Here is a 24,852-nt window from a genome sequence, read left to right as displayed (position 1 = left end):
ACTGCCTGAAAGGGTGGTAGAGGCAGAAACCCTCAACTCAGTACCTGGATGTGCACCTGAAGTGCCGAAACCTACAAAGCTACGGACCAAGTGCTGGAAAGTGGGATTAGGCTGGGTGGCTCATTTTCGGCAGGTACGGATACGATAGGTCGAATGGCCTCCTTCTGTGCCGTAAATTTTCTATGATTCTATGAAAGTTATTTAAATGTAAGAACTTTCTTCCCCTTTCAGATGTTGACTGACCTGCTGTGAATTTTCAGATTTCCAACGAATTTCTGTTTATAAATTGTAACAAGTGTTTTTTTATTTGCAGTGGATAAAATACCATATAAACCAAAACAGTTGACTATGGACTGATTGGGGGGGTGAGTTCCCGCTTTATGTCTTCATTGGATGAAGTAGAGTAGATTCATTGAAGAGCAAACCATTAAAACAATTTTAGCTCCAGGCATGAATTCTCCCGTTCCCCCTCCCTCCAAATTAATTCCGTTGTGCTTGTAAATGGGGATTACTTCAGCTGCCGAACACCCCACTGATCACTTCCCTTTCGCCCGGCCTGGCCCATTAACAACCAATAGACCAAGAACAAAAGCCCCTGAATAGTCCTATTGTTAAAAGGTGAGCATTGACTGAAGTGTCATTTTATTTAACGGCTGAAATTTCTTCCCACAGAAGACCGTATGGAACAAACCGACAGGCTGTGTATTTCCATATTTTGACATAGAGAGGAATTGGCAGAAATGGGTCAGAATAAATAGAAATATTGGTCGAAAAGATCCAAACAACAGCTGTTAGTGTTAACAGTGAAAAGTAGGTCCAAATAAACACCTTACACTGGGACAGACCAGATGATACATTATATTATCTCGTTTCAAATTGTCTTATATTCTAAAAATCACACGGTCAGCTTTCTTTTTTCCAGTAAATACAAAATTATTCCTCTGTGAGTGAAAAAAAGTTTAAATTTTCTTCTGCAGAAAACGATAATCTGTTTCCTAAATAAATGTGACCGGTGCCCAGACCTGTTTCAGTGTTGTGTCTGCCCCGATATTGACCGGACGCTCGCAGTACTCGGGACCGCTTGTCCGAGTGGACTTTCTCTCCCCTTTTCATTCACGATCTCGGGCCACAATTGCACACATCTTCGAACGAAACTCTCCCACTCTTTACCCGCTTTCTTTGCTCGAGTGACCGCTGAATGTTTACACGTTCCCCCCCCTCCGTTTACATACCTGGTCCGCGGTCACTTTCAACTTGTCCAAACTCCCGAAGAAACTAACATTTCAGTATCCAGCGCCTGGTACAATCCGGACCCACCCACAATTTCATTGTTTATTCTTTAATCACATCTACACAGCACTCGGGAGTTTGATAAATGATATTTGAGTCACGTACTCATTTTTATAAGCAGAGGTGTTCTAGCTCCTGGGGAGTTGCACAAGGCGAGTCAAGACCGTCTCCAGGTGAATCTTTATTCAGTTCTGAATGACCTGAAACATTAACTCTTGTTTCTGTCTCCACAGATACTGCCTGACCTGTTGAGTGTTTCCAGCGTCTAGGGTGCTTTCGGTCTCCAGGTGAAGCGGGCTTGGAAGACAGGGAATAACTGGACCAGGGCAGATAGGCATGATTCAGTCCCCATTTTTTAATTATACATTCTCGCCTTATTTTTATATAATTTTATAGCACAGTGCATGGCACTTCGAGAAATAAGAGTTGATTGGAGCATTTGGGTTTCTCAGTTAGAGGCTGAGGAGTAGGGAAATGCAAAACTGAAGCAAAACTATCACTGGTGGGAAGGTGTAATTCCAGTGTGATCAGCTTACACAGGCAATTTCCATTATAAATGTGCACACAGGAATTTAGAATTGAAAATGTCAGGAAATGCATGCAGGTGTAAGATTTTTAATATAGATATTTAATATATACATATAAATAATTCCCCTAGGCAATGATCATGGCAATTTTTAAAGTATATTTACCACATTTCAAGTATTAAAATACACATTTACATGTTTTGTGATTCCATTACTTTCTTGCTTGTATCACAGAGCTCCATTTATTATAAGTGGAAAGAAAATATTGGTCCTTTCTCTTGCAGTTTATCAGTTTATATTCTATGTATTATCCAGTTAAAATATTTTGTCTCGAAGATGAATGGGCGGAGAGTCCTGTGTGGGGTCCACTGAATTCCCAACATGTGCTTCTGCTAAGTGAAGTTCCATAGGAGGGGAGGGAGGGGCATAAATTTGTGAAATGTACCTGAGGATTTCTTTATTATTTTATACACCGGACATTTAACAGAATACTGATAAATTGTCTTTGACGTTCCCCACATTCAGTTGATTGATATAAGTTTTTTTTAGCTGCAGGTTGGTGATGGAGTTGAGAGAGAATTCAGAATCTCACTCTAAAGGGTCAGCTTGTGACCATAATCTGTAACTGCATCATGACAGTTGACACAGTATAATTGAATGCAAAGTGTTTACACAGCAATTTACAATGGTAAATGTTGACATAAAAGTGTGACCAAAAATAGTGACAACAGGAAATAAGGTTTGCGAACAGGAATTGCACACCCAGTGCAAGATCTTTAATAATATTTAATGTAAAACAATTGTCGGGTTTATGTTCGTTTTGGCATTGATTGCATTTTTCCTATTCTTTTTCCTTCATTGCATATTTGTTCAATGTACTAATTGAACAGATTTGAAATCATGTAAAATGTGAATTAGAAACCATTTCTTGTCCGGATTTATTTCAAGTAAAGAAGGTATGAGTATTAGATCGTTTATGAAATCCAAATTAGTCTGGCGGTCTAACCAAACCCAAAGCTGGACACAATATTCCGCTTTTAATTAACCCTTAAGGAGACACTGGGTTGCCCCAGTGACATCAAATAAAAGATCTAACAAAAGTGCCCCCTTTTTAGAGGGGTACAACTAATAAAAACCAAATTATAAAAAAGACAAAGGAAACTTAACAATTTAAATAATAATGTTTCCACCCGTGTCCACTGCACACTCCAGTCCCTGGAGTGCCCACCGGTCGCGGAAGGCCTCAAGCGTGCTGGCAGACACTGCATACTCCGTCTCCAGGGCCATCCAGGCACGGACAAAGCCGCGGAAGAGAGGCAGGCAGCCAGAGCGACCACCCCCCAGGCCGCGTCCAACCTGGACCTGTGAATTGTCACCTTGGCCAGGCCCGGGAGCAGACCCAAGAGGAGGTCCTCCGACTTGCCTGCCCACCTCTGCACCGGGTGACCAAAGATCAGGAGTGTGGGACTGAAGTGCAACCAGAAATTGAGGAGAAGCCCCTTCAAATAATGGAATCTGGACACAGTATTAGACTGGATTTATTTGCAAGCTTTGAGAATTGTAAATCCAGACTAATATCACTGTCGGTTTTGTGTGAAATGATGGGGGGGATGGGGGAACGGAGGTCTTTTACCTCAGCCCACCACCACCTTCTCAAGGACAACTAGGAATGAGCAATAAATTCTGGCCTTGCCAGCGATGCTCATAGAATGAATTTTTTTTTAAATCCAGCAAATTTACTTTGTGTGAGACCCACATGTCGGAAAGCAACACCACAAGTGTTCCTCTAAGGCTAATGTAAAAGTAGCTTTGGTGTGCTTGGTAGTCGTCTGAGTTACACTGCTACTTTTGCATTGATGTGCATTCAAAATCACTTTGTATCAAAGCAGAAATAGCAGTAAAAATGCTGCCTTAGGCTTGAGTTATATTGCACTCACTGGGCACTCAAACCAATGTGGGATGACTCCCTGGAGAACTTTACTGTGGTCTGTAGTCTCTGGAGGTAACTGACACTTTTGTATTGATGTGCATCCAAAACTGCTTTCCATTAATGTGAAAGTGCCAGCATAGCTGCACCCTTAAGTTCAGTGTACCTTTAGTGATTTATGCTTGTATGGCTTGGTGCTGGTTTGAACAAAATTCACAATGGAGTTGGGTTTTATGCAAGTACCATCTTTCTCATGCAAGAGTCCTCTGCTAGAAGGATGGTAGATTACTTGCTATCAAACATGTGCCAATGCTGTTAGCAAGAAAGATATTTACAAAGTACTGCTGGGAAGTGGGACTATCTCGGCATACCCACCCTCGTCTCATTGTTAAACAAAGTGAGAATAGACCAGATTAAGAACACAAGGAATTGGCACAGCTCTGCCCCTAGTACCATTTCCTAAATGTTTTTTGGTTCAATATGAACCAACCAACTTATAACGACAAATAGAATGGGCAGGTGGGGGAGGTGACAGGATCAGATGCATGGAGAGGAAGGCAGTAATGAACCATTAGTATTTTTTCCAGTAAAGAAAGAACTTGTATTTATACAGCAACTTTCAGGTCCTCAAGATGTGGCAAACTGCTTCACAGCTAGTAAATACTTTTGTGGTGTAGTCACTGTTGTAATGTAGGCAAACACAGCAACCAATCTGTGCACAGCAATGTCCCACAAACAGAATGAGATTGGTGACTAGATGATCAATTTTTTTTAGTGGTGTTGGTTGAGGGATAAATGTGGGCCAGGACACTGGGGAAATTCCCTATGCATTTATTTCTACCTGAACAGGCAGTCCTCAGTTTAATGTCTCATCAGAAAGATGGGACTTCTTACAGGAAGGTACTGAAGGGTCATCCTAGAGTACATGCTGAAAAACCCATGACTTTCTGACTCAGAGGTGAGCTAAGCCTGGTTATAAACGTAGTAAAACCACTGAGCAAAGCCTTGTTGTAATCATAGCAAAATCCCACAAACAGCAAATGAGATGAATAACCAGTTAATTTGTTTTCGGTGGGTGGTGGCCGAGGGAGGAATTTTGGGTAGGACACCAGGAGAACACCCTGCTTTTCTTTGCATAGGATCTTTTATCTGAACAAGCATTCAGGATCCCAGCTTAACATCTCATCTGAAATCGAAACATGCAGTGTCAACCTGGACGACGTTCCCCTCACCAGCCTGACTTCGGGACATATATCGCTGTCGTGAAACAGGAACTGATGGCTGAAGGCGAAGGTAAATCTCTTCCGCCCGGAATGCAAGGCGGGCTGGCTTCCGGCTGTGTGCGCGCCCTGCAACCGGAAGTGGCGGAAAACAACAACGGCCAACGGCGCGAGTGGCTCGCGATTGTCGCGGGCGGTCGGTCGGTCGGTCGGTCCCCGGTGAAGGTGAGCAGCGGCTTTCGGAGGAGGAGAATGTCGCGCAGGAAGGTGAGCGTCGCGTAGGCCTCGGCTCCGTTACACTCTCAGCCCGCGGACGGATGGGCTCCGCTCTCCCAGCGCCTTCATTGCTTTATCTCCCTCCTCCTCCTCCTCCTTCCCATCCCCCCCCCCTTTCCCTTTTTGACTTTTCTGCTGCCCGGGCGCAGGGAAACACGAGATTTAAGCGCTCTCGCCGTGACGCCTAACCGGCAGGTCGTGCTTCCCCGGGCCCGTGTGGAAGTACGAGAAGCCGCTGCTTTTCGCAGGGCCTGCTCCTGTTCCCGCCCCCCTTTCGTGCTCCGATTGGTTGGACAGCTGTCAATCAACGCCAAGCCTGCGATATCCTGCCTCCTAATTGGTTAGTGGGAAATTTTTGACCCGCCCCTAGGCTTTGCCGGAGAATGAAATGGGTTTGTGCAGAAACAGCAGCTGCTGGTGAGCAGTGGGGGCTGGGCTGGGCCGGGCCGGGCCGGGAGGGCCAACCGGCGCAGAAAACAGTTGCAGTTTGGGGCCTTCATTGCTGTTGACTGTGACCAATGTTAAGCGAATGACATTGCCAGATAGCATACAACAAATGTAAGCTAATCCAGAAGGGTTTAAACCAAAGCTGCCAGTATTCGGGCCATGTCCCTTGCAATCAAAATAGAAGGAACCAGTTTGCAGATCCATTTAAACATTGAGTTTTATTTTAAATATATAATCTGATGCATCAAACTGGGTGTCCTTTTAGATCCAAATGAGTGAGAGTTGATGGGTCTCATGTAACCTTTTCTGTGACCATGCACTGGTTCTCATGGTGTGCGCTACACTCGACTAATTCATCACATTTGCAGTTTAACTAGGAAGTTCTATGCAGTTGCAAACAGACAATTAGTGCACATATTGATGCAAATGATTTTATTCCTTTTGTACTTTGAGTTTCTTTAAACTTTTGTTTCTTTGACTTTTCCGGACCCACTTTAGGCTTCACTGAATTGGCTGTGTGTACATTTTTAAACGTTGTGTGGACCAACATGTTATGCGATTAAATGTGTGAACAGTGTAGTAAATTTCTGCATTGCTCATCCACCCAGTTTTAATTAAAATAAAAACAGAAACCACTGGAAACGCTAAGCAGGTCAGGCAGCATCTGTGAAGTGCTGAGGAAGGATCCCTACCCAAAACATCAAGTCTGTTTTCTTCACAGATGCTGCCTGACTTGCTCAGTGTCTCTCTAGCATTTTGTTTCTGATTTCCAGCATCTACAGTATTTTTCTTTTTGTTCAGTTGTTGAGTCAAGCCCTTGATATGCCTTCCTTTGGCCCATGCTGTATAGGCTGTTCAGTTATACTGAAAGGTACATTTCTAACCCAACTTATGGAACTGCCATTTAAAGGTGTGTAGTTTGCGGTCATGTTGTGGTCAGGAGGATTAGTGGCATCACCATCGCACATTTTGTCATGAGTTATGCTGCTGACCATTCTCGTCAGTTGAGTGACTGTCTTCTTTGGGATGAAAATAACTCTGAGATGACGTTGGAACTGTTAGACCTCTGGCAGATTCAGTAATTTGATGGATGATGTAGGGAACAATAAAACCTGTGGCTTCCTTAGTAGCTTGGTTTGAAAACTCTTAAGCAAGCTGAATGGTTTTTGTGTTTGTCAGACAGTTGACTGATCAAAACATAAAAAGATGACATGCTAATAGGTTATTTGTGGTGCATCTTAACTTTTGTGTTAATTCTGTGCGGATAAAGAATAAGTAACCTGTCACCATTCCTATAATCAGGCTCCCACCCAGCACTGAAACCACACTGGTCAAAGTCACCTGTTCCATCACCTGTTAGTGCATCCACAGGTCATTGTCCCTCCTCATCTTCCTTGACCTCTCTGCTGCCTTGATGCTGTTGACCGTGCCATCCCAAACAGTGTCATCTCTATACAGTTCATCTCACACGATAAATACAGATAAGGAAGGCCATTCGACCCATCTTAGTTCATCCAATGAGTAAGACACTACTTCCCTCATTGCAGCAACTATTTTTTTTCTTAAATAATTCCAGGGTTTCTGTCTCTACTTTTTTACCTGGAAATCCATTCCATGTATTGGCTACTCTTTCTGTGAAGAACTTCTTAACTTCAGATCTACTTTGCCTTTTACCAGTTTGAACCTGTGTCTCCTTATCCTACCTCCACAATTTAGTTTGAAGCATAAATTTAAATTTAGCTTTTTTAAACCATTTAATATCTTGGAAATCTCTTAGATTATTTCAGCCTCATCCTTTCAGTGACAACAACAGCTTGCATTTATATAGTGCCTATAACGTAGAAAATCATCCCAAGACACTTCACAGAGGTATAATCAGACAAAAATATACTCCTAGACAAAGTAGGAGCTATTAGCCAGGGTGACTAAAAGAATGGTTAAAGAGGTGGGTTTTAACTGGGCCTTAAAGGCGGGAGGGATGTGGAGAGGCAGATGGGTTTAGGGAGAGAATTCTAGAGCATGGGAAGATGGGTGAAAGCATGGCTGCCAGTAGTGAGGGGGATGCACAAAAGGCCAGAGTCAGTGAAACAGCGTTCAGGGGGAGGTATAGGGGGGTTACAGAAATAGGGACAGGCAAGGCCATGAAGGGATTTAAACCTCAAAATGAGAATTTTAAATTTAAGGTGTTGGACCTGTGTAGGTCAGCAAGGGCAGGGGTGATGGGTGAACAGGACTTGGTGTGGGATAGGATATGTGCAGCAGAGGTTTGGACGAGCTAAATTTTTCGGAGGGTGGAGGATGAGAGGTCGGCTAGGAGAGCATTGGAATAATCTAGTCTGGAGGTCTCAAAGACTGAAAAGGTCATGTTCCTCCAGTCTTTACTCATATTTCAGATCTCCGATGTTAACCAGAGCCCAACACAAAACTCAAGGTATGGTCTGACTTGTGCAACATATGGTCTGACTTGTGCAACATATGGTCTGAGCATGACTTCCTTTGACTTGTAGTATGTTGTTTTGGTTTCTTGATTGCTGCTCTGTAATAGTTGGACATGTGTCTGCCGAGACCGCTAGATGTCATTCAATTTTCTCTTTAGCTGTTTTTGTACCATTCATGGACCGCGTATGTCGTCCATTTTTCATTCCTATATGCAGTGTTTTATGCTTGTCCATATTAAATTTTATTTGCCTTATTTCGTCCAACTCATTTTATATTTCCTGAGCTGCCTCTTCAGAATCAACTGTCCTTCATAGTTTGGTTTCATCCACCTGTCTGACCAATTTGCACTAAGTGTCTGAGTCCAAGTTATTGATATAAACTGGAAATGGTAGTGATGCCAGGACTGATCCCTGGGGCACTCCACTGGGCACTCACCCGCACCTCCCCCAATCCTGACATTCCTCTAATAAATAACTACTGTTCTTCTTCCCTTCAGCCGATATCTCATTTATTCCCAAGATTCACCCTAAATCCATACAGCTTTGAGCTTAACTACCAGCCCTTCATGAGGATCTTTGTTGCATGCTTTTTTTTAATATAGCCTTGGAACACCAAGTTATGTGGGTTTTCACAGTCCATTTGGGATGTCACATCCACAAAAAAGTCAAGGAGGTTGGTCAAGTAAAAACCTCGCCTTCTGAATCCATACTGACTGATGCTTATGAGGTTATAATACCATGATTTTTCAGGTTTACTCCTGCTGGCCAATTCCATCATTCTACATGGTATTGAAGTAAGGTTCATGGATCAGTTGAAAATGGGCTGCATGTTAGCCTGTTCAGTCTCCTGGTACCTCTGCAGTGTTCATCAACTCCCTCATCATCACTGTCAGCACTTCATAAATCTCCTCCTTTGTTTCTCAGTAGTCTGGGATAAATACCATCTACCTCTAGTTTTTTTTAGCCCTTTTGCCCTGTTGAGGATGTCCATCTTATTTATATCAAAGCCATTAATTCTGCATAGGTTACTTAAGGCGGGTGTGTTGCTCGTGTCTTCCTTTGTGAATACTGGACAATGTAATAATTCAGAATATTACACACCTGCAACTCCATGTCTCACTTTATTCCTTTGACCGCTCTTTTAACATATATCTGCAAGGTCCTATATTAATCCGAGTCAGTACCTTCTTCTTTCTCCCTGCATGATTTGTAGAGGCTATTTTTCCTTGTTTTGCTTCTGATTTTTTTTGGTCAACTATTTATAGTCAAGCTTGTTAATTTAGATTTGCTGATCCTAGGTGTATATCTTGCATGCTCTGGATTATGCCTTTAAAAGTGCCAGGAAGGGAGAACTTTGACATGCTGCTTGACCCGAGCACAGCTTCCTTTCCCACTCCTGCTCTGTTACAAGCAACACTTTCTTTCACATCTGAAACATCAACCACGTTCACCCCACCTCTCTCACTCTGCCACTGAAACCTTGATCAATGCTTTTATCAGCATGTGGCTGGAATTTTCCAATGTTCTCTTTGTTGGCCTCCCCCAATTCTACCATTCACAAATGAATCATCCAGAATGCTGCAACCCGTATCTTCACCTACACGGAGCTTGCATCCCCATTACCTCTGTCCTCGCCAAGCTCCACTGGCTCCCTGTGTCCGAGAGTCAACTGTAAGGTGCTCACGCTCACCTTCAAATCCCTCCATAAGCTTATTTCTCTCTACCTCTTTGATCTCCTCTAGCCATGCATCCCTGTGCAGATTCTCTGGTCCCCCAACACTGGCCTAATTTTAATTCCACAGCCTCTGTGCTCCACCATCGGCGGCCAGCCTTTCAAACAATCTTCCCTTGCTACCTGAAACTCTAAACATCAGCATTTCTGCATTGCCACCATCCTTCCCATTTTTAAAATTGTTCTTCAGACCCTCTTCAACCAAGTATTATGCTCTCTGCTGATACTCTCCTTTTTCCCCTCCCTCCCTCCATTGTTGTGCACAGTCCTGGAAAACATTGTGAAACGTCTGTTTACATATAACAAGTGCCACAGAAATATAAGTTGTATTCCACAAAACATGTGGGAGAAATTGTGACTAATGTGACTGAATTAGGTTTGCACTTTATGCAAAGAAATTAGTATATTGCCACAGAAATGAATTGGTTGTGTCCCATTTATGCTACTTTGGTGCTTGCAGTGCAGACACAGCAAGCTGTCTCTGAATGATAAGACTGCATAGATGACTCAAATAAAAGGAAAATTTTTGTTACATGTAGCATCTGCATTACTACGGTAACGGTTATGTTGCTGGGATACCAATTCTGGTTTCATATGTTTGTTTATACAAGGAAGATTGTGCATAAAATAGAGATCCAGGCATATGTTTACAGGACGTCAGATTACATTCTGACTTTAAAGTTACTAGTCCAGATACTAGAACAGCGAGAACATTTTATATGGATAATTTTGTTTTATTGGCGTGGAAGCTGCATATAGTTGGTGTAGTGTCATTCACACTGAAGGGCATAATTTCTACAAATAGTGATAATCTACAGTTTATTGTCATAAAATGTTTTTTTAGATCATTTAAAAAAAATATTAGCCTGTAATTCTTATGAGTGAGGCTTCCACTTTTCTAAAATATTCCCAACTGTTACAGTTTTAGTTTTTGTAGAACTTTTTCCTCTCTCAACTGTTTCATAACAATTCCCCAAAGAGAACCTTGTCTTTTATAATCTGGAAGCTGTTTTTTTATGCAATCTGCCCTTCCAGAACTGTGGGACCTAATGGGTTAACTATTACCTTTGCTTGCAGTAATCTGTTTACTGTATCATCCATTGTCTTGTTCTTTGCTGTCAATCATTTTGGAAATTGTGCATATTAAGCAGATCAGAGTTTACAGGCATAAACAACTATTGTGTTTACAAATGAAATAAAGACATGAAGCACAGATTTAGCAAATGCAAGAACATATAATATGAGAAAACTGGATAGTGGATTGACTGTCCTTTGTAAGAACATTCTCCATAGATCAACAGCAGGTCACAATGGTAAATTCCACCTGCTTTCCTCTCATGCCAGCTTGGGTAACCCTGCATTGATTTGAATTGGAAATGTGATGTATGTAATGTAGGCCCCACATTTTTAATCCTCTGTCTGATAATGTGTCAGAGCCCTGAAGAAAACTACATTCAAATGGCTTCCAGTTTTAAAGCTGCTTATATTGGAGTATCCATTCTTGGAAATTTGTCTGTCTTTCTAAGGCAAAAAGAAATAATGGCATATACTATCCTTTTAGCGAAGGATTGCTCATAGATGATCTCTTGAACATACAGACTGTACTTATCAATATAACAATTTAATTTCTCATCTTCACCTAAAGCATTCTATTGCCCTCCTAATACCTTGCCCAAGCAGCTATTCTTCATGTGTGAGCCTAGAGTGAATGTCGGCAGACTATATGATGGGACTTGCAGCAGAGCTTGACATTGTCTTCGCTCGTCATTCACACATCCACACTTTATCCAGCAGTTGTCAGTTGATAGCAGTCAGAAGTAGCCAAGGGCACTGAGACCGACTGCTGTGCTCCAACTACCAAACAGGCTGCAATTAAATAATTGAGCACAGCCTGAGAATTGGACCCTCGTTAATATGTTTGGCTCAGTTAGAAGTTGCTTTTACCACACAAGTCTTTGAGGAAGCACACAGTGTTTTTGATAAACTATGGCAACTATTCTGGCGGAGGAGACACATGCTTTGGGATGTGGGAAGGACACAGTAACCAACACAAAAATATAATGAGTAGGAATTGTCTTCATGTAGTAAGTGAGCACGTGCAATAAGAAAGTTCAGCACCCTTGGTGTTGGAATGCGTTCCACTTGGAAAAAGAGGTAGAATGCCAAAGACAAAGTATCGGGACTGTATATGTAAGAATGATAATTGGCAAACACGTGCATACACTCGTGGAAGGGATGGGTATGATTATGACTCTCTTGCATGTCCACAAACATCTTTCCCACCCCGCTTGGTGTCTGCAATACGAGCATACAGTAGTAGTAGTATTTGCGGTATTATTTTGTAGCATTGTTCCAAAGTTGCAACTGTATTTGCTGAATGTTTTAGGCAGGATATGTTAATGGTAAAATAGCTATTGTTGCAGTTGTACTGCTAGAAATCTGTTAAATTTGGGGGAAAAAAGGGAAGGAATGCCGCTTCTGATTTAAGTTGGCTGAGAATATTCCAGTTGCAGTTTTCTTCCAGTTACTTAGAACAGGTTATATGAGACAGATCGTAGTATTGTATCTTTTGCTGTACCTAACCTTAGTGGAGTAGGGAGTTGTCTTGTTGGATTGGAGGTGTAAAACCCTACTATCAAAATTAGATTTATTTAAAAGATATTTTTAAATTAACCTTTCAAATGATAAAGTAAGAATTAGTTTTAAAAAAAATACATTGCAGATTGTATTGATCTTTCAATTTTACTGCTGTTGATTAGTACAGCGGCTGGGACAAAAAGTTGTCCAGGCATTTGCCTTCCTGCAGTGTTTTCAAAAAAGTCTTCACTCTTTGTATTTTTTTTAGTTCCAGGAGTGTGCTATCTAAGTTTTGAAGGAACTTTCTTCCTGGTATGGATTGTTTTGTTGAGGCTTAATGTAGAATGGGATTTTGTCTTGGCACTTGTAAATGATGATATTTCTCACGCTTGACACTAGTAATGGATTATTACTGGCAATGTTTTAAGTCATTATTGATTATATTTTGTCGGTTGCAGAGAGATTGTGATGTCTCAGATTGTACCTGCTTTATATATCAATGATAGTGAGGATTGTACAATGGATCCTTAGTTATCAGGCTCTTAGCGTTTTGGGTATGCCACTTTACTGGCCACTGGAAAAATAATGTAAGAAAGTCATTGTAAAGTTTTAAAGTCATTGCACTGTATTTTAATTTTTGCTACAGTGCCCTGTTTGTTTCTTGACAAGTTTGGGTGGTTATCTGAAAACAAGGTTTTTAGCAAATTAATTTTTCAGTTATTTCGTGTGTGTGTGTGTGTGTACACACACATATATATTGATACTTCGAAGTTACAACGATTTCAAGGTTATGGGTACCCTTCCAATCGCAGTTCCCAATAACTAAAGTTCTTCTGTAAAATATTTGAGAATGTGTTGTAGGCCTTTCTGAATTACGGAAATTTGATTGACATACCTTCTGAAGTTGGTCAAAGGAAAGTTGCAATGTTTTACATATTGATGATGTTACCACAAGATCACTCCGCCCTAAAATATTTGCAACTGCCCTTTGTTGAGAAATTATACAGAACATTTTTGTTGGTGAATATTTAAATGCAATTTCACAATACAATTACAATTAAGGTCCATTTTTAAAAAATGGACATCAAGGCAGCAGTTTAAAATAACACACGTTTGTTCTGAATTTGATCTTGAAACTTTGATTAATTGAGTGACTGCATAATTCTGTTTATTCCCACTCCTGAATACTTTTTGTGAGGGTGCTAGTGTAAAAAATTGCACTTAACTATAGTAATCTGCAGTAGACTTTATTTATTTAAAAAAAACTTGGAAAGTCATTCCTGGTTCCAGATTTCAGTAATTCTGAACAAAAATATAATTAAAATCAGCCTTCTATCTCGGACAAAAAAGTAAAGTCTGAGACTTAAGCACCAGAGTACGGCCTCTATAAAATCAGTAAAAATATATAATATGCTTGATTCTTATGACTTGATTAATTATATCTACATTGATTACTAGTTTAGGATGTCTGTTACACTAAGTCATACTCAAAAGTCAGACCACAATTTTCCCATTGGTTTAAATTAATTTACAGGAGGTTGGTATGTGATATTTACCATTTTGACTGGTGCTCCGGGGCCAGTATTAAGCACTATTCATGTAGGTTCAAATTATATGATAAAGCACAAATAATATACAAACCCCAAAACTAATCAATCTAAGAACACTGCCACTTAAACCTTTGTGTGTTTGCGATGTGCACAGTTCCTTTTTTTTCTGTTTGTGAGCTTCTGTATGGGAATTTGTAACTTAATTGACAGTGCTCATGTTTAGTTTTTGCATGTGACTGCATCGTGTTACAGGAAGGGAGGGAGTTTTAAGGTCATATTAAAGCAGCCAACAGGAATAGAATGTCGTCATACGGAAAAATAACACTAGTTTACTGGGTTGAAATATTGTTGTATATATTACTAAATTCTCCCGTAACAGCAAATAACATTGAACAAAATGCAGCTTTCTTTGTGGTTGATGCATTGCCGTGTTCCCACTCAGTTACTGAAAAGAATCACTTCAATTCCATAACATGATAGAATTTCATACCTTCTTTCGATAGAATTTCTGTAGTTGCGAGAACTTCAATAGCTTACCCTGATTGCATTGTGGAATCACAACTGACAGCTTGTATTTTGGGGCAGAGGTTCTACGTGGGTATGGATTTCCTGAAGCTTGCTGTGTTTTAGCATATATGCAAGTCATTTTCATTGTTTAAATAATGATTCAACTCATCTATGCGTGGCGGGGAAAATATGAATGTGACTTAATTAGTGCATGAAGGGGAATAGAAATGAAAAAATTATATTGGCACGAAGCCCCTGGACAACGACTATTCCCGTTCCCTCAGCTGTTTCTTTCATTCTCAAGGCGTTAGTCCATGTCATTGAGGGTATCAGTCTTTTCCCCAGTCAATCTATTTTATCAAAGTTAGGTTGTTTATTTCTTCTACCATAAAAGAAAGATGGTAGCAAATGTGGGTGAGAAGGTTCTTGATCTGTACAGGTGGGTGTTGCTCATCATTTGCAATAGACTTGGACAGTATGGGTATGTATTTTTATCGGCTTATTTTTTTTGTTCCACTTTGCATGGTATACATCACCTTTGAATTAGTGTCAAAACTGCAGGACCTCCTATTGAGCTTCTCCATTTTGTAGAACATTGGACAATAATAATCAGCCACTTGGCTCTTGATAGTAAAATATTTTTGTGGTAAACAAGATTTTGTTACAAAAGAGCTCTGCCATAAAATTAATGACTGGTAATCAGTGTAAATTTCTCAACTCCTTGTCAGCCCCAGGCACGAGGAGGTCTTGTTGTCTTAAACAGTTCTGCAAGTGCTGGCATTCTGTGTAAAGTGCTGTTTTTTAAGCATAATTAACATTTATACTGCAATTGCTAGCTCAATGTCATCAGTTGGAAATTAAGAAATTGTGCACAACTTCATATAACTAACATGTCAAATGAAGGTGCTGAAAACACAATTGAGAGAAACGTGCCTTTCTGAATGTTTAGATGTCAACTTACATTGTCTCCAACTAGACAATTAAATGGGGGAGATTTTTTCCAATTTTAGAATGCACTGTATAAGAGAATGGGCCTGACTGCTAACTGTAGCAGAGATAGATTGGGAGCGAGAATTCCATTAATTAAAGCCGCATAACTTTTTTGAAAATATCTGCTGTAGTCAGTTGTAGGTATTTGGTGTTACGTGGAAAGAATTTGAAGGGGCTGACGGTGAGACTCAACTAGATTCAGGAAGAAGGGTACATACGAACATTGGCGGACAGGAAAAGACCGTCTGGTCCATCCAGCCTGTCCCACACACTATATACACTCCCCACTCACCCAAAACGACGTGATCTCCTGGGCGAGGCGATAAACCAGATTTAAAAACCATGGCCAATTTGGGAGGGGAAATCGGGGAAGTTCCTCTCCGACCCCTCGGGTGATCAAAACTAGTCCAGGAAATCACTCTAGCTCTGATAATGCTATGTAGTACCTACCTTTTGGACAAGGTGATCTCAGCCTCAATCGGAAACAAGTCCAGCTCTCGCTTGAAGGAATTCAGCGAATCGGTGTCCACCGCACGAGCCGGCAGCCTGTTCCAGAGGTCCACTATTCTCTGGGAAAAGAACCACCTCCTGACATCTGACTAGATCTGGCGTTATACAACTTAAAATTATGACCCCTGGTCCTCCCTAACCTAAATAGTTGGAACAAGCTCTACACAAACACAATTGATTCCCCTCATCGTCTTTTAAACCTCAATCAAATGACTCCCAAGTCTACGCTTTTCAATTATGTGTTCATGCAGCAGATTGGAACCAAAGAATGAATGGGGCATGTTTTCACTGTTGCAGTCATACCCTGCCGATTGTGTTCCCTCAGGAAGCATCCTAACAAGGTGAAGTGGAAGCCTAGTGAGTAAATGGACAGTGATCGAAGGAGGCAGGTATGGACGCTGTGTGTATCTATGTTTGGGGAAGGGGGAAGCAGGGTGATGAATCCTTTTAATAATGCAGTAGTAAAGAAATTGAATTTCATATTTTAAAAAAATCAACCAGTGATTTGGAAACAGAATTGTTGGTAAAATGACTTTTAATAACAATTATGTTTATTCTTAACTTGTCAGGGTAAAATAAATACAACAATTAAGACAAAGAAGATGTACTTTTTGTTTTATTTAGGATTGTGCCAATCATTTGACTGAATGTTAGAATAAATGTTTCCTGACTGGTAATTAATTATGTAAATTCCTGTTTCAAGCGTGTTCATTGTTTTACGAAATGTACGTTTTCAATTCCTGCTCATGCTCCAGATCACATTCTTTGAGCCAGTGCATTCCTGGTTTAATGTCTGGGTGTTGAGTACATCGTCTGCACTTATTTTCATAGATTCATAGAATCTTATAGCACAGAAGAAAGCCATTCGGCGCATCATGCCTGTGCTGGCTCTTTGAAAGAGCTATCCAATTAGTCCCACTCCCCCGCTGTTCCCCACAGCTTTGCAAAATTTTCCTTTTCACATATATTTCCAATTCCCTTTTGAAAGTTACTATTGAACTTGCTTCCACCACCCTTTCAAGCAGTGCATTCCAGACCATAACACCTTACTGCGTTTAAAAAAAAAAGTCTCCTTAAATCCTCCTGATTCTTTTGCCAGTTATCTTAAATCTGTGTCCTCTGGTTATCGACCCTCCTGCTCCCAATTTACTATATCAAAGCCCATCATCATTTTGAACACCTCTATTAAATCCCGCCATAACTTTCTCTGCTGTAAGGAGAGTAATCCCAGCTTCTCTAGTCTCCCCACATAACTGAAGTCCCTCATCCCCAGTAACGTTCTAGTAAATCTCCTCTCAACCCTCTCTAAGGCCTTGACATCCTTCCTGTAGTATGGTGCCCAGAATTGAACACAATACTCCAGCTGAGGCCTAACCAGTGATCTAGAAATGATTAGCCTAACTTCTTCACTTTTGTACTCTATGGGCTCAATTTTCCAGTGAAGTTGCGGCTGCGTTGGGGACGGGGAGGGCTCCGAAAATCGTGGAAATCCCGAGCGGGATCGGAACCTGGCTCCAACCCGCAGACTTCTGGGTTCCCCATTGAAGCGTCTGGGTGCGCACGCGCCTCCCGAATGCGGAAGTCCAACCGGCAGTTAAAGCCGGCGGGATAATAGTTAAGACGCTTACTTAGGTACTTAAAGTACTTAATTTAGTCCACATTAAGGCAGGGGTCCGATTTTGAAACATCCCCAGCGTGTTTCCCGTGCTGTGGGAAACACTCCATGTTCTGCCGCACGTGTTGCAGCCAGCTGCCTATGGGACATTCAAGTGCTTGTTTGACAGATGGGGAGAAAAGGTGAGTTATTGCTGCATGGCACTCAGTTCTTTCACACAAACTTTTGGCTGCAAGATCTTGTATTTTCACGGAAAATTCTTACTTTCCACTCACAATTCTTCCGTTTGTGCATATTTAACAACTTTTCGGACCCCCTCAAACTCACACCATCAGGATGGAAGGCATCATGGCTGCATTCACCACTACATCCGAGGATGAGCAACATCACCAGCCTCGCCAGGCACGGCGTCCACTTCCGCCACTTGCAGCTCCACAAGACAGTGCTGCGCCACAGGTACCTGCGCAACAGCACAAAGGGCAACAACAGAGAGGGGTGCCGTTTGAGGAGGCCCCATCCACATCTGTCACCCACATGGAGGAGGAGATACTCATGGGCAGAGCAGTGGTTCACCTGGCTGCTCGTGAGGCCAGGGAGTCACTGATATGTGAACGGTTCTCCTAATATCAGAAAGTGTGAAGAGTCCAGTCATCACACCACCTCGAAAGAGCACACACCAGGCCGCCCACCCCTCCCTGCACAAAACAGTCCTGCAACTACACATACACCCACTGTAAAGTGACCCAATGAATGGCATCAAGTGTCACCGTTCATGGTGAACCTCATGAAATAGCCCTATCACAAAAGCCAGTCAAGAATGGCAAGACATGGCAGCAGTGGTGAGAATCATAAAATTTAATGTCACTTTAACAAAAATTAAATATAAATGAAAAACATGACAGTCTGTCAAATACCCTTCATGCTCACAAAACCTTTGCCTTTCTCTTACGACTACTTCTACGAGGTGCATCCCCTGTGGCTACAGCAGAGGTAATGGCAGGTTGCTCATGTTCATGCCTTGACTGCTTAGATGCTTTGGGCCTGCGCCCTCTGGGTTTTGCCACCTGGAGAGGAGGCAGCATTGTGCATACTGGTTGAGAGGGCGGCAACGGGTGAGACATGGGAGTGCTTTGCGTGGCGTCCCCACTTCCATGTCCCCTTTCGCCATCATTCCTCTCCTGGACCAGGCCCACATCACTCCTACCACTCTGCTGGAGAATAGTTTGGAGGACATGTATGATGCCTTGGAAGCCCAGTTGTAAAGTTTCAGTCCGCCTATTTAAGGCGGCAGAATGTTGCTCAGCCTGAGTCTGAATGACCGTTGTCAGGGCCTGAATGGACTCATTTGTGAGCTGTGCTTGAAGCTCAACGAAGGCTAGCCTTCTCTCCATTGCAGACGTTCCTGCACTTACCTGTGACACTATCTCAGAGTTGCTTACATCCCTGTGACAGTATCTCAGAAATTCCTTCCCGTACCTGTGCCTCCATTCCACTCATGCAGGAGTTGGACTCCTCCATCCTCTGCGCTGTTGTGGAGAGTGCGCGTGGCACCTGTTCCAGTACCTTGCAAATGTGCTGCTCTCCCTCAATCATTCTCCTTTTAAAGGATGGCCCCCAGGGTTCCGCATCTGCATCCAGTTGGGCGGAGCCTGGAGAGGAATGCTCCTATCGACCGGACTCTCCGCAGCTGCCCTTGCCACCAGTGTCCGCTCGTGCTCACTTGTGTGGTAACTCACCAGGTGCCAACCCAACTAACTGAGGACTGAGACCCATCAAGGTGTGAGTATCTGCGCTGGTGGATGGCTCGCTAAGATGTGACGGTGCACCCTCAGAGGCCGGCAGGTCCTCTGAGGAATCGCCCTCTGCTGTCACAGTGGTTGCTGAAGGCCCTGTAAGAGAACAGAAGGCAATATTAAGCATCATCACAGATGTGTCATGTGATGAGCATACTGAGGTGCTGAAGATGGAAAAGCATGTTAACATCAATTAATATTGTATATGATGAATGTTAAAGTTGTGTCACTAGACGTTTGTGGGGCGCCAGTTTCGGCATCCCCGACAGCCGGGCACTCGAGGGTTTGGCTGAGGTCCAGCGCCTCCTGCTCCGCGTCTGTGAGGACGATGATTTGTTGCGGCCCCCTTCTGGTCCTCACCCTCTCCTGTGCATTTTGCACTCTCTTCTAGAAGGGGAGAAAGAACAGACGTGTGAGTGAGTGATGGTGAAGTGGTCAACCAATGAATGCATTGGTTTGGGTGAGGCTGACCGTGAAAGAGATGCGTCAGAGGGTGAGCATGAGACAGAGCCATGACATTGGATGACGATTGAGTTGACTGGTAGTGGTGTGGTGACTAATGGGGAGGTGAGGAAGTGCGGGCAAGTTGAGGATGAGCCTTAAGTGAGTGTGAGGAGTGATGTGATGGAGTAGTGTTGGCAGTACAGAATGAGTTGGAGGGTGGGGACGGTGATGTGGAAGATGGAATGTAGGAGAATCAGTATATGTACACAACTTTGGCTGACCTAGTTAGGTCACTGAAGCACTCCTTGCACTGGATCCATTTGCATGAGATGTTGCTGCTGCTGGTGACCTCCTCCGCCACCTCGAGTCAGACCTTCTTGGTGGCAGAGGCAGGCCACTTCCTCCTGTTCGCTGAGTAAAACAGATCCCTCCTCCTCCTCCTCACCCCATCCAGTAGCACCTGGAGTGAGGCATCATTGAATCTTGGAGCAGCCTTGCCCCTGTGCTGCTCCATTGTGGTGTATGGGTGTTTGCTCTCGGAAAAGCCATTGGAGCAATTGCCCTCGAAATAGAGCTCCTTCAGCTGACCGCCTGTGCGCAGTCCGCCCGCTGCACAGCTTTCGGATGGCAAACCCGGAAGCCACGATAAGTGGCACCAATTGAATTGCGATTGTGAGGAAACGGACATTTTTTATTGGTCGGGTTACCCGCGCGCCCATTCACCCCCCCCCCCCCCCCCAGCTGCCATCCTGCCTCCACTCTAATATCGGGGCCTATACTTCTATTTATAAAGCCAAGGATCCCATATGCTTTTGTAACAGCCTGATAAATTTGCCCTGCCACCTTCAAAGATTTTTGTATATGAACCCCCATGTCTCACTGTTCCTGCACCCCCTTTAAAATTGTCCAATTTTGTTTATATTACCTCTCCTCATTCTTCCTTCCAAAATGCATCACTTGTCTGCATTAAATTTTACCTGCCATGTGTCTGCTCATTTCTCCAGTCTAACTATGTCCTCCTGAAGTTTGCTACTATCTTCTTCACTGTTTACTACATTTCCAAGTTTTTGTGTCATCTGCAGACTTTGACATTTTGCCTCCTATACCCAAGTCCAGGTCATTAATATATATCAAAAAGAGCTGTGGCCCTAATACTGACCCCTGGGGGACACTGCTGTATACTTCCCTCCAGTTTGATAAACAACTGTTCAACACTGCTTTCTGTCTCTTAGCCAATTTCGTATCCACGCTGCCACTGCCCCTATAATCCCATGGACTTCAATATTGCTAACTAGTCTGTTATGCGGCACTTGGTTGAATGCCTTTTGGCACTCCATATACACAACATCAATTGCACTATCGTGATCAACCCTCTGTTATTTCATCGAAGAACTCAATCAAGTTTGTCAGACACGATTTGCCTTTAACAAATCCGTGTTGGCTGTCATTTATTAACACATGTTCTTCCAAGTGACAATTAATTTTGTGCTGGATTATGGACTCCAGAAGTTTCCACCTCTGACATTAGGCTGACTGACATGTAGCTACCGAGTTTATCCCCCTCCTTTATCGAACAGGGGTGTAACATTTACAACCCTCCAGTCCTCTGGCACCGGCTCTATATCCAAGGAGGATTGAAAGATTGTGACCAGAGCCTCTGCTTTTCCACCCTTACTTCGCTTAGCAACCTAGGATGCATCCTATCTGGACCGGGTGACTTTTCTACTTTGAGCGCTGCCATCGGTTTAAGTGCCCGCTCATTATCTATTTTTATCCTATCCAGTTTCTCTATCTAATTTTTGTTGCTGTGAGCCTGGCCACCCTCTGTACAAAAGGGTCTAAATAAAATTACTTCCACTTTTGTTTAGTTCTAACCAATTGGAACAGCTTTGATTTGTTTAGCGGGCTATAGTATTTTAGTATAAAATTACATAATTATGCTATCAACATTAGGCAGATGCTAGTTGAGTGTTTTTGGTTGCAAGTTGTACACCTGAGACACTGCCTTGTGTGAAAAACACAAACCTGGTTAAAAGCAGCAAGCTGCACCCATGAGTGAGAGAGCGAGCGCCAGAGAAGTGCTGGGAATTATGGGCATAATGCATACAGACGTGAGATCCTGATTCCCCATGTTGTCTCCTGCACGTGTAGAAAAGTTGGTAGGTCTGCATAATAGGTTAATGAAAAATTATGCTGCAGCTTGTATTTTGTAGACCAGGAAGTGGCAGAGATACAAGCATAGTGGATAGGCTGGTTTATCCAGAGTGGATAGAGATTGTAATGATGTGTTAAAATTTCTAGTTTGCTTATGTCGAGGGATATAGGCAATGTTTGGCAGTGTGCCAGTCATAATGTGAGTTTGATGCATGGAAAGCTAAATTTAGCTTCTGTTGAGGTGAGAATAGTATTTTTTCGGATGATGGAGCACTATGTTGGAGGGTTGTCATGGGGATTTTACTAGAGTGCAGTGGTAGTCATTTCTGTTCATTGCCTTCTGAAGCAGTGCTTAAGCACAGAATCCTTCTCATTTATTTATTTCCTTCCTGACTTTTAGTTTACCCATATTTTTCTTTTGCTTTGCTTGAATTTCTTTCTCATTTGATACACTTGCTTTTTATAATTGATCCATCTAGTCTTCTAACCTTTTGATTACTCTTCCAGTTTTATTTAATTTTATCTCCTACTTTCTCTTCTTTGTGCAATCACATTTCTTATTGTTTAATATTAATTCTCAGTTTTATTATCCGTCGATCCTGTCAACTACATTGTAGTCTAAAGCAAGATACTATGGATGCTGGAAATCTGAAATAAAAACAGAAAATGCTGGAGATACTCAGCAAGTCAGGCAGCATCTGTGGAGAAAGCAACAGAGTTAAAGTTTCAGGTCGATAACCCATCGTCAGAACTCTGAGTTCTGACAAAGAGTCATCAGCCTGAAACATTAACTCTGTTTCTTTCTCCACAGATGCTGCCTGACTTGCTGAGTATTTCCAGCATTTTCTGTTTTTATTTTACATTGTAATCTACATGTTCAACTTCATGCCAATGGATGCAGGGCTTATCCATGCTGTTCAACAAAAGTGAAGCAGCTTTACAAATTTATTCTTTTCTTGCCTTATAATAGCATTGAGAGAGAGTCAAATAATGGTATTGAATGTAACCGCTTCAAAGCATATAGCAGTGAGTGGCGTCTTCAGTTGCGAAGCAGTGTGTCATGGTGACTGAAGCATTGCATACATTGGAAAACGTGGATTTTCCTTAGAGCATCAGACTGATATGTTTAGGGACAACTCTTCTCATAATATAAGTTTGGCAATTTGCTGAGTTTTTTCACCTTCGGAAACCTGTCAACCTTTATTCAGATGAAAAGAACTTTCATCCTCTCGGCATATTTTCTGTTTGGCTGCCTTGAGCAGCATAGTTGATTTATGATGTGGAGATGCCGGTGATGGACTGGGGTTGACAATTGTAAACAATTTTACAACACCAAGTTATAGTCCAGCAATTTTATTTTAAATTCACAAGCTTTCGGAGATTTTCTCCTTCCTCAGGCAAATGTTTCAAGAGCTCCTTGAAGCCTACGCATTTATACATATTGAACAATACATGGTGTTTACAGACTGCCTCTGCAACTGCCCGTTGCCAAGGCAATCACCGTGTTCAGACAGAGAGGTGTCACCTGCAGAACCCCCGAATACACATTCAACAAAAAAACAAACAGGGAAAAAAAACAGAGAAAAAAAACACAGAGAGAGGCAGAAACATCCGGAAGGCAGAGAGAGCCAGCAAATGACCCATTATATTAAAAACAGATAACATTTGTTCACTGGTGGGGTAACGTGTAGCGTGACATGAACCCAAGATCCCGGTTGAGGCCGTCCTCATGGGTGCGGAACTTGGCTATCAATTTCTGCTCGACGATTTTGCGTTGTCGTGTGTCTCGAAGGCCGCCTTGGAGTACGCTTACCCGAAGGTCGGTGGATGAATGTCCATGACTGCTGAAGTGTTCCCCGACTGGGAGGGAACCCTCCTGTTTGGCGATTGTTGCGCGGTGTCCGTTCATCCGTTGTCGCAGCGTCTGCATGGTCTCGCCAATGTACCATGCTCTGGGGCATCCTTTCCTGCAACGTATGAGGTAGACAACGTTGGCCGAGTCACAGGAGTATGAACCATGCACCTGGTGGGTGGTGTCATCTCGTGTGATGGTGGTATCTGTGTCGATGATCTGGCATGTCTTGCAGAGGTTACCGTGGCAGGGTTGTGTGGCGTCGTGGACGCTGTTCTCTTGAAAGCTAGGTAGTTTGCTGCGAACGATGGTCTGTTTGAGGTTGGGTGGCTGCCTACATGAAAACCAAGAGCAGGAAGCTTGAGAAACTCGGCATCACCACCAGCAACGACCAAGCTTCCCCTGGTACCACGGTTGCAACCACAGGGAAGTCTATTGTCAATTTATCCGACCACACCCTTCAACCAGACGAAATCGAAGTTCTCAGCCGAGGGCTCAATTTCTGCCCCACTACCAAAATGGACCCCACTAGTCTCGCGGCGGACACAGAGGAATTCATCAGGAGAATGAGGCTCCGGGAATTCTACCACAAACCCCAAGATTTCAGCAGCGAACCCAATGAGACAATCGACGATCCGGAACAGCAGACAGAGGGATCCGCGGTACAGCAACCGAAGAGGAAAGAGTCAAACTGGACTCCTCCGGAGGGTCGCTGCCCTCAGCTGGACATGTATGCTCAAGCTGTCAGGAAATGCGTCAATGCCAGATTCATCAGCCGCACTCAGAAGACAGTCCAGAATGTCACCCGAGCACAACGCAACGCCATCAACGCTCTCAAGACCAACCGCAACATCGTCATCAAACCAGCGGACAAAGGAGGAGCCATAGTCATACAGAACAGAACAGACTATTGCAAAGAAGCATACCGACAACTGGACAACCAGGAACACTACAGACGGTTACCCGCAGATCCGACCAAAGAACACACCCACCAGCTCAACAA

The 24,852-nt window shown here is 42.8% G+C and overlaps 1 protein-coding gene across 4 annotated transcripts in view; it reads left to right on the top strand.

Annotated features, from left to right (window-relative positions):
* Positions 1-5,042: 5,042 nt before the first annotated feature.
* kat7b (K(lysine) acetyltransferase 7b) overlaps positions 5,043-24,852 on the top strand; it is a 79,326-nt gene continuing 59,516 nt past the window's right edge. Inside the window, exons 1-2 of one of the 4 annotated variants that reach the window (XM_067968995.1) lie at positions 5,143-5,231; positions 16,317-16,380. In XM_067968995.1, the coding sequence (XP_067825096.1) occupies positions 16,357-16,380 (24 nt within the window). In that variant the 5' untranslated portion in view covers positions 5,143-5,231; positions 16,317-16,356. Of the gene's footprint in view, positions 5,232-16,316; positions 16,381-24,852 lie in introns of all 4 variants that reach the window. The other 3 variants (XM_067968996.1, XM_067968994.1, XM_067968993.1) reach the window with 3 other exon arrangements.

The sequence above is a fragment of the Heptranchias perlo genome, chromosome 30, assembly GCF_035084215.1.
Source record: "Heptranchias perlo isolate sHepPer1 chromosome 30, sHepPer1.hap1, whole genome shotgun sequence".
In the NCBI taxonomy this organism is placed as follows: Eukaryota; Metazoa; Chordata; class Chondrichthyes; order Hexanchiformes; family Hexanchidae; genus Heptranchias; species Heptranchias perlo.
This window is presented reverse-complemented; position numbering and strand designations above follow the sequence as displayed.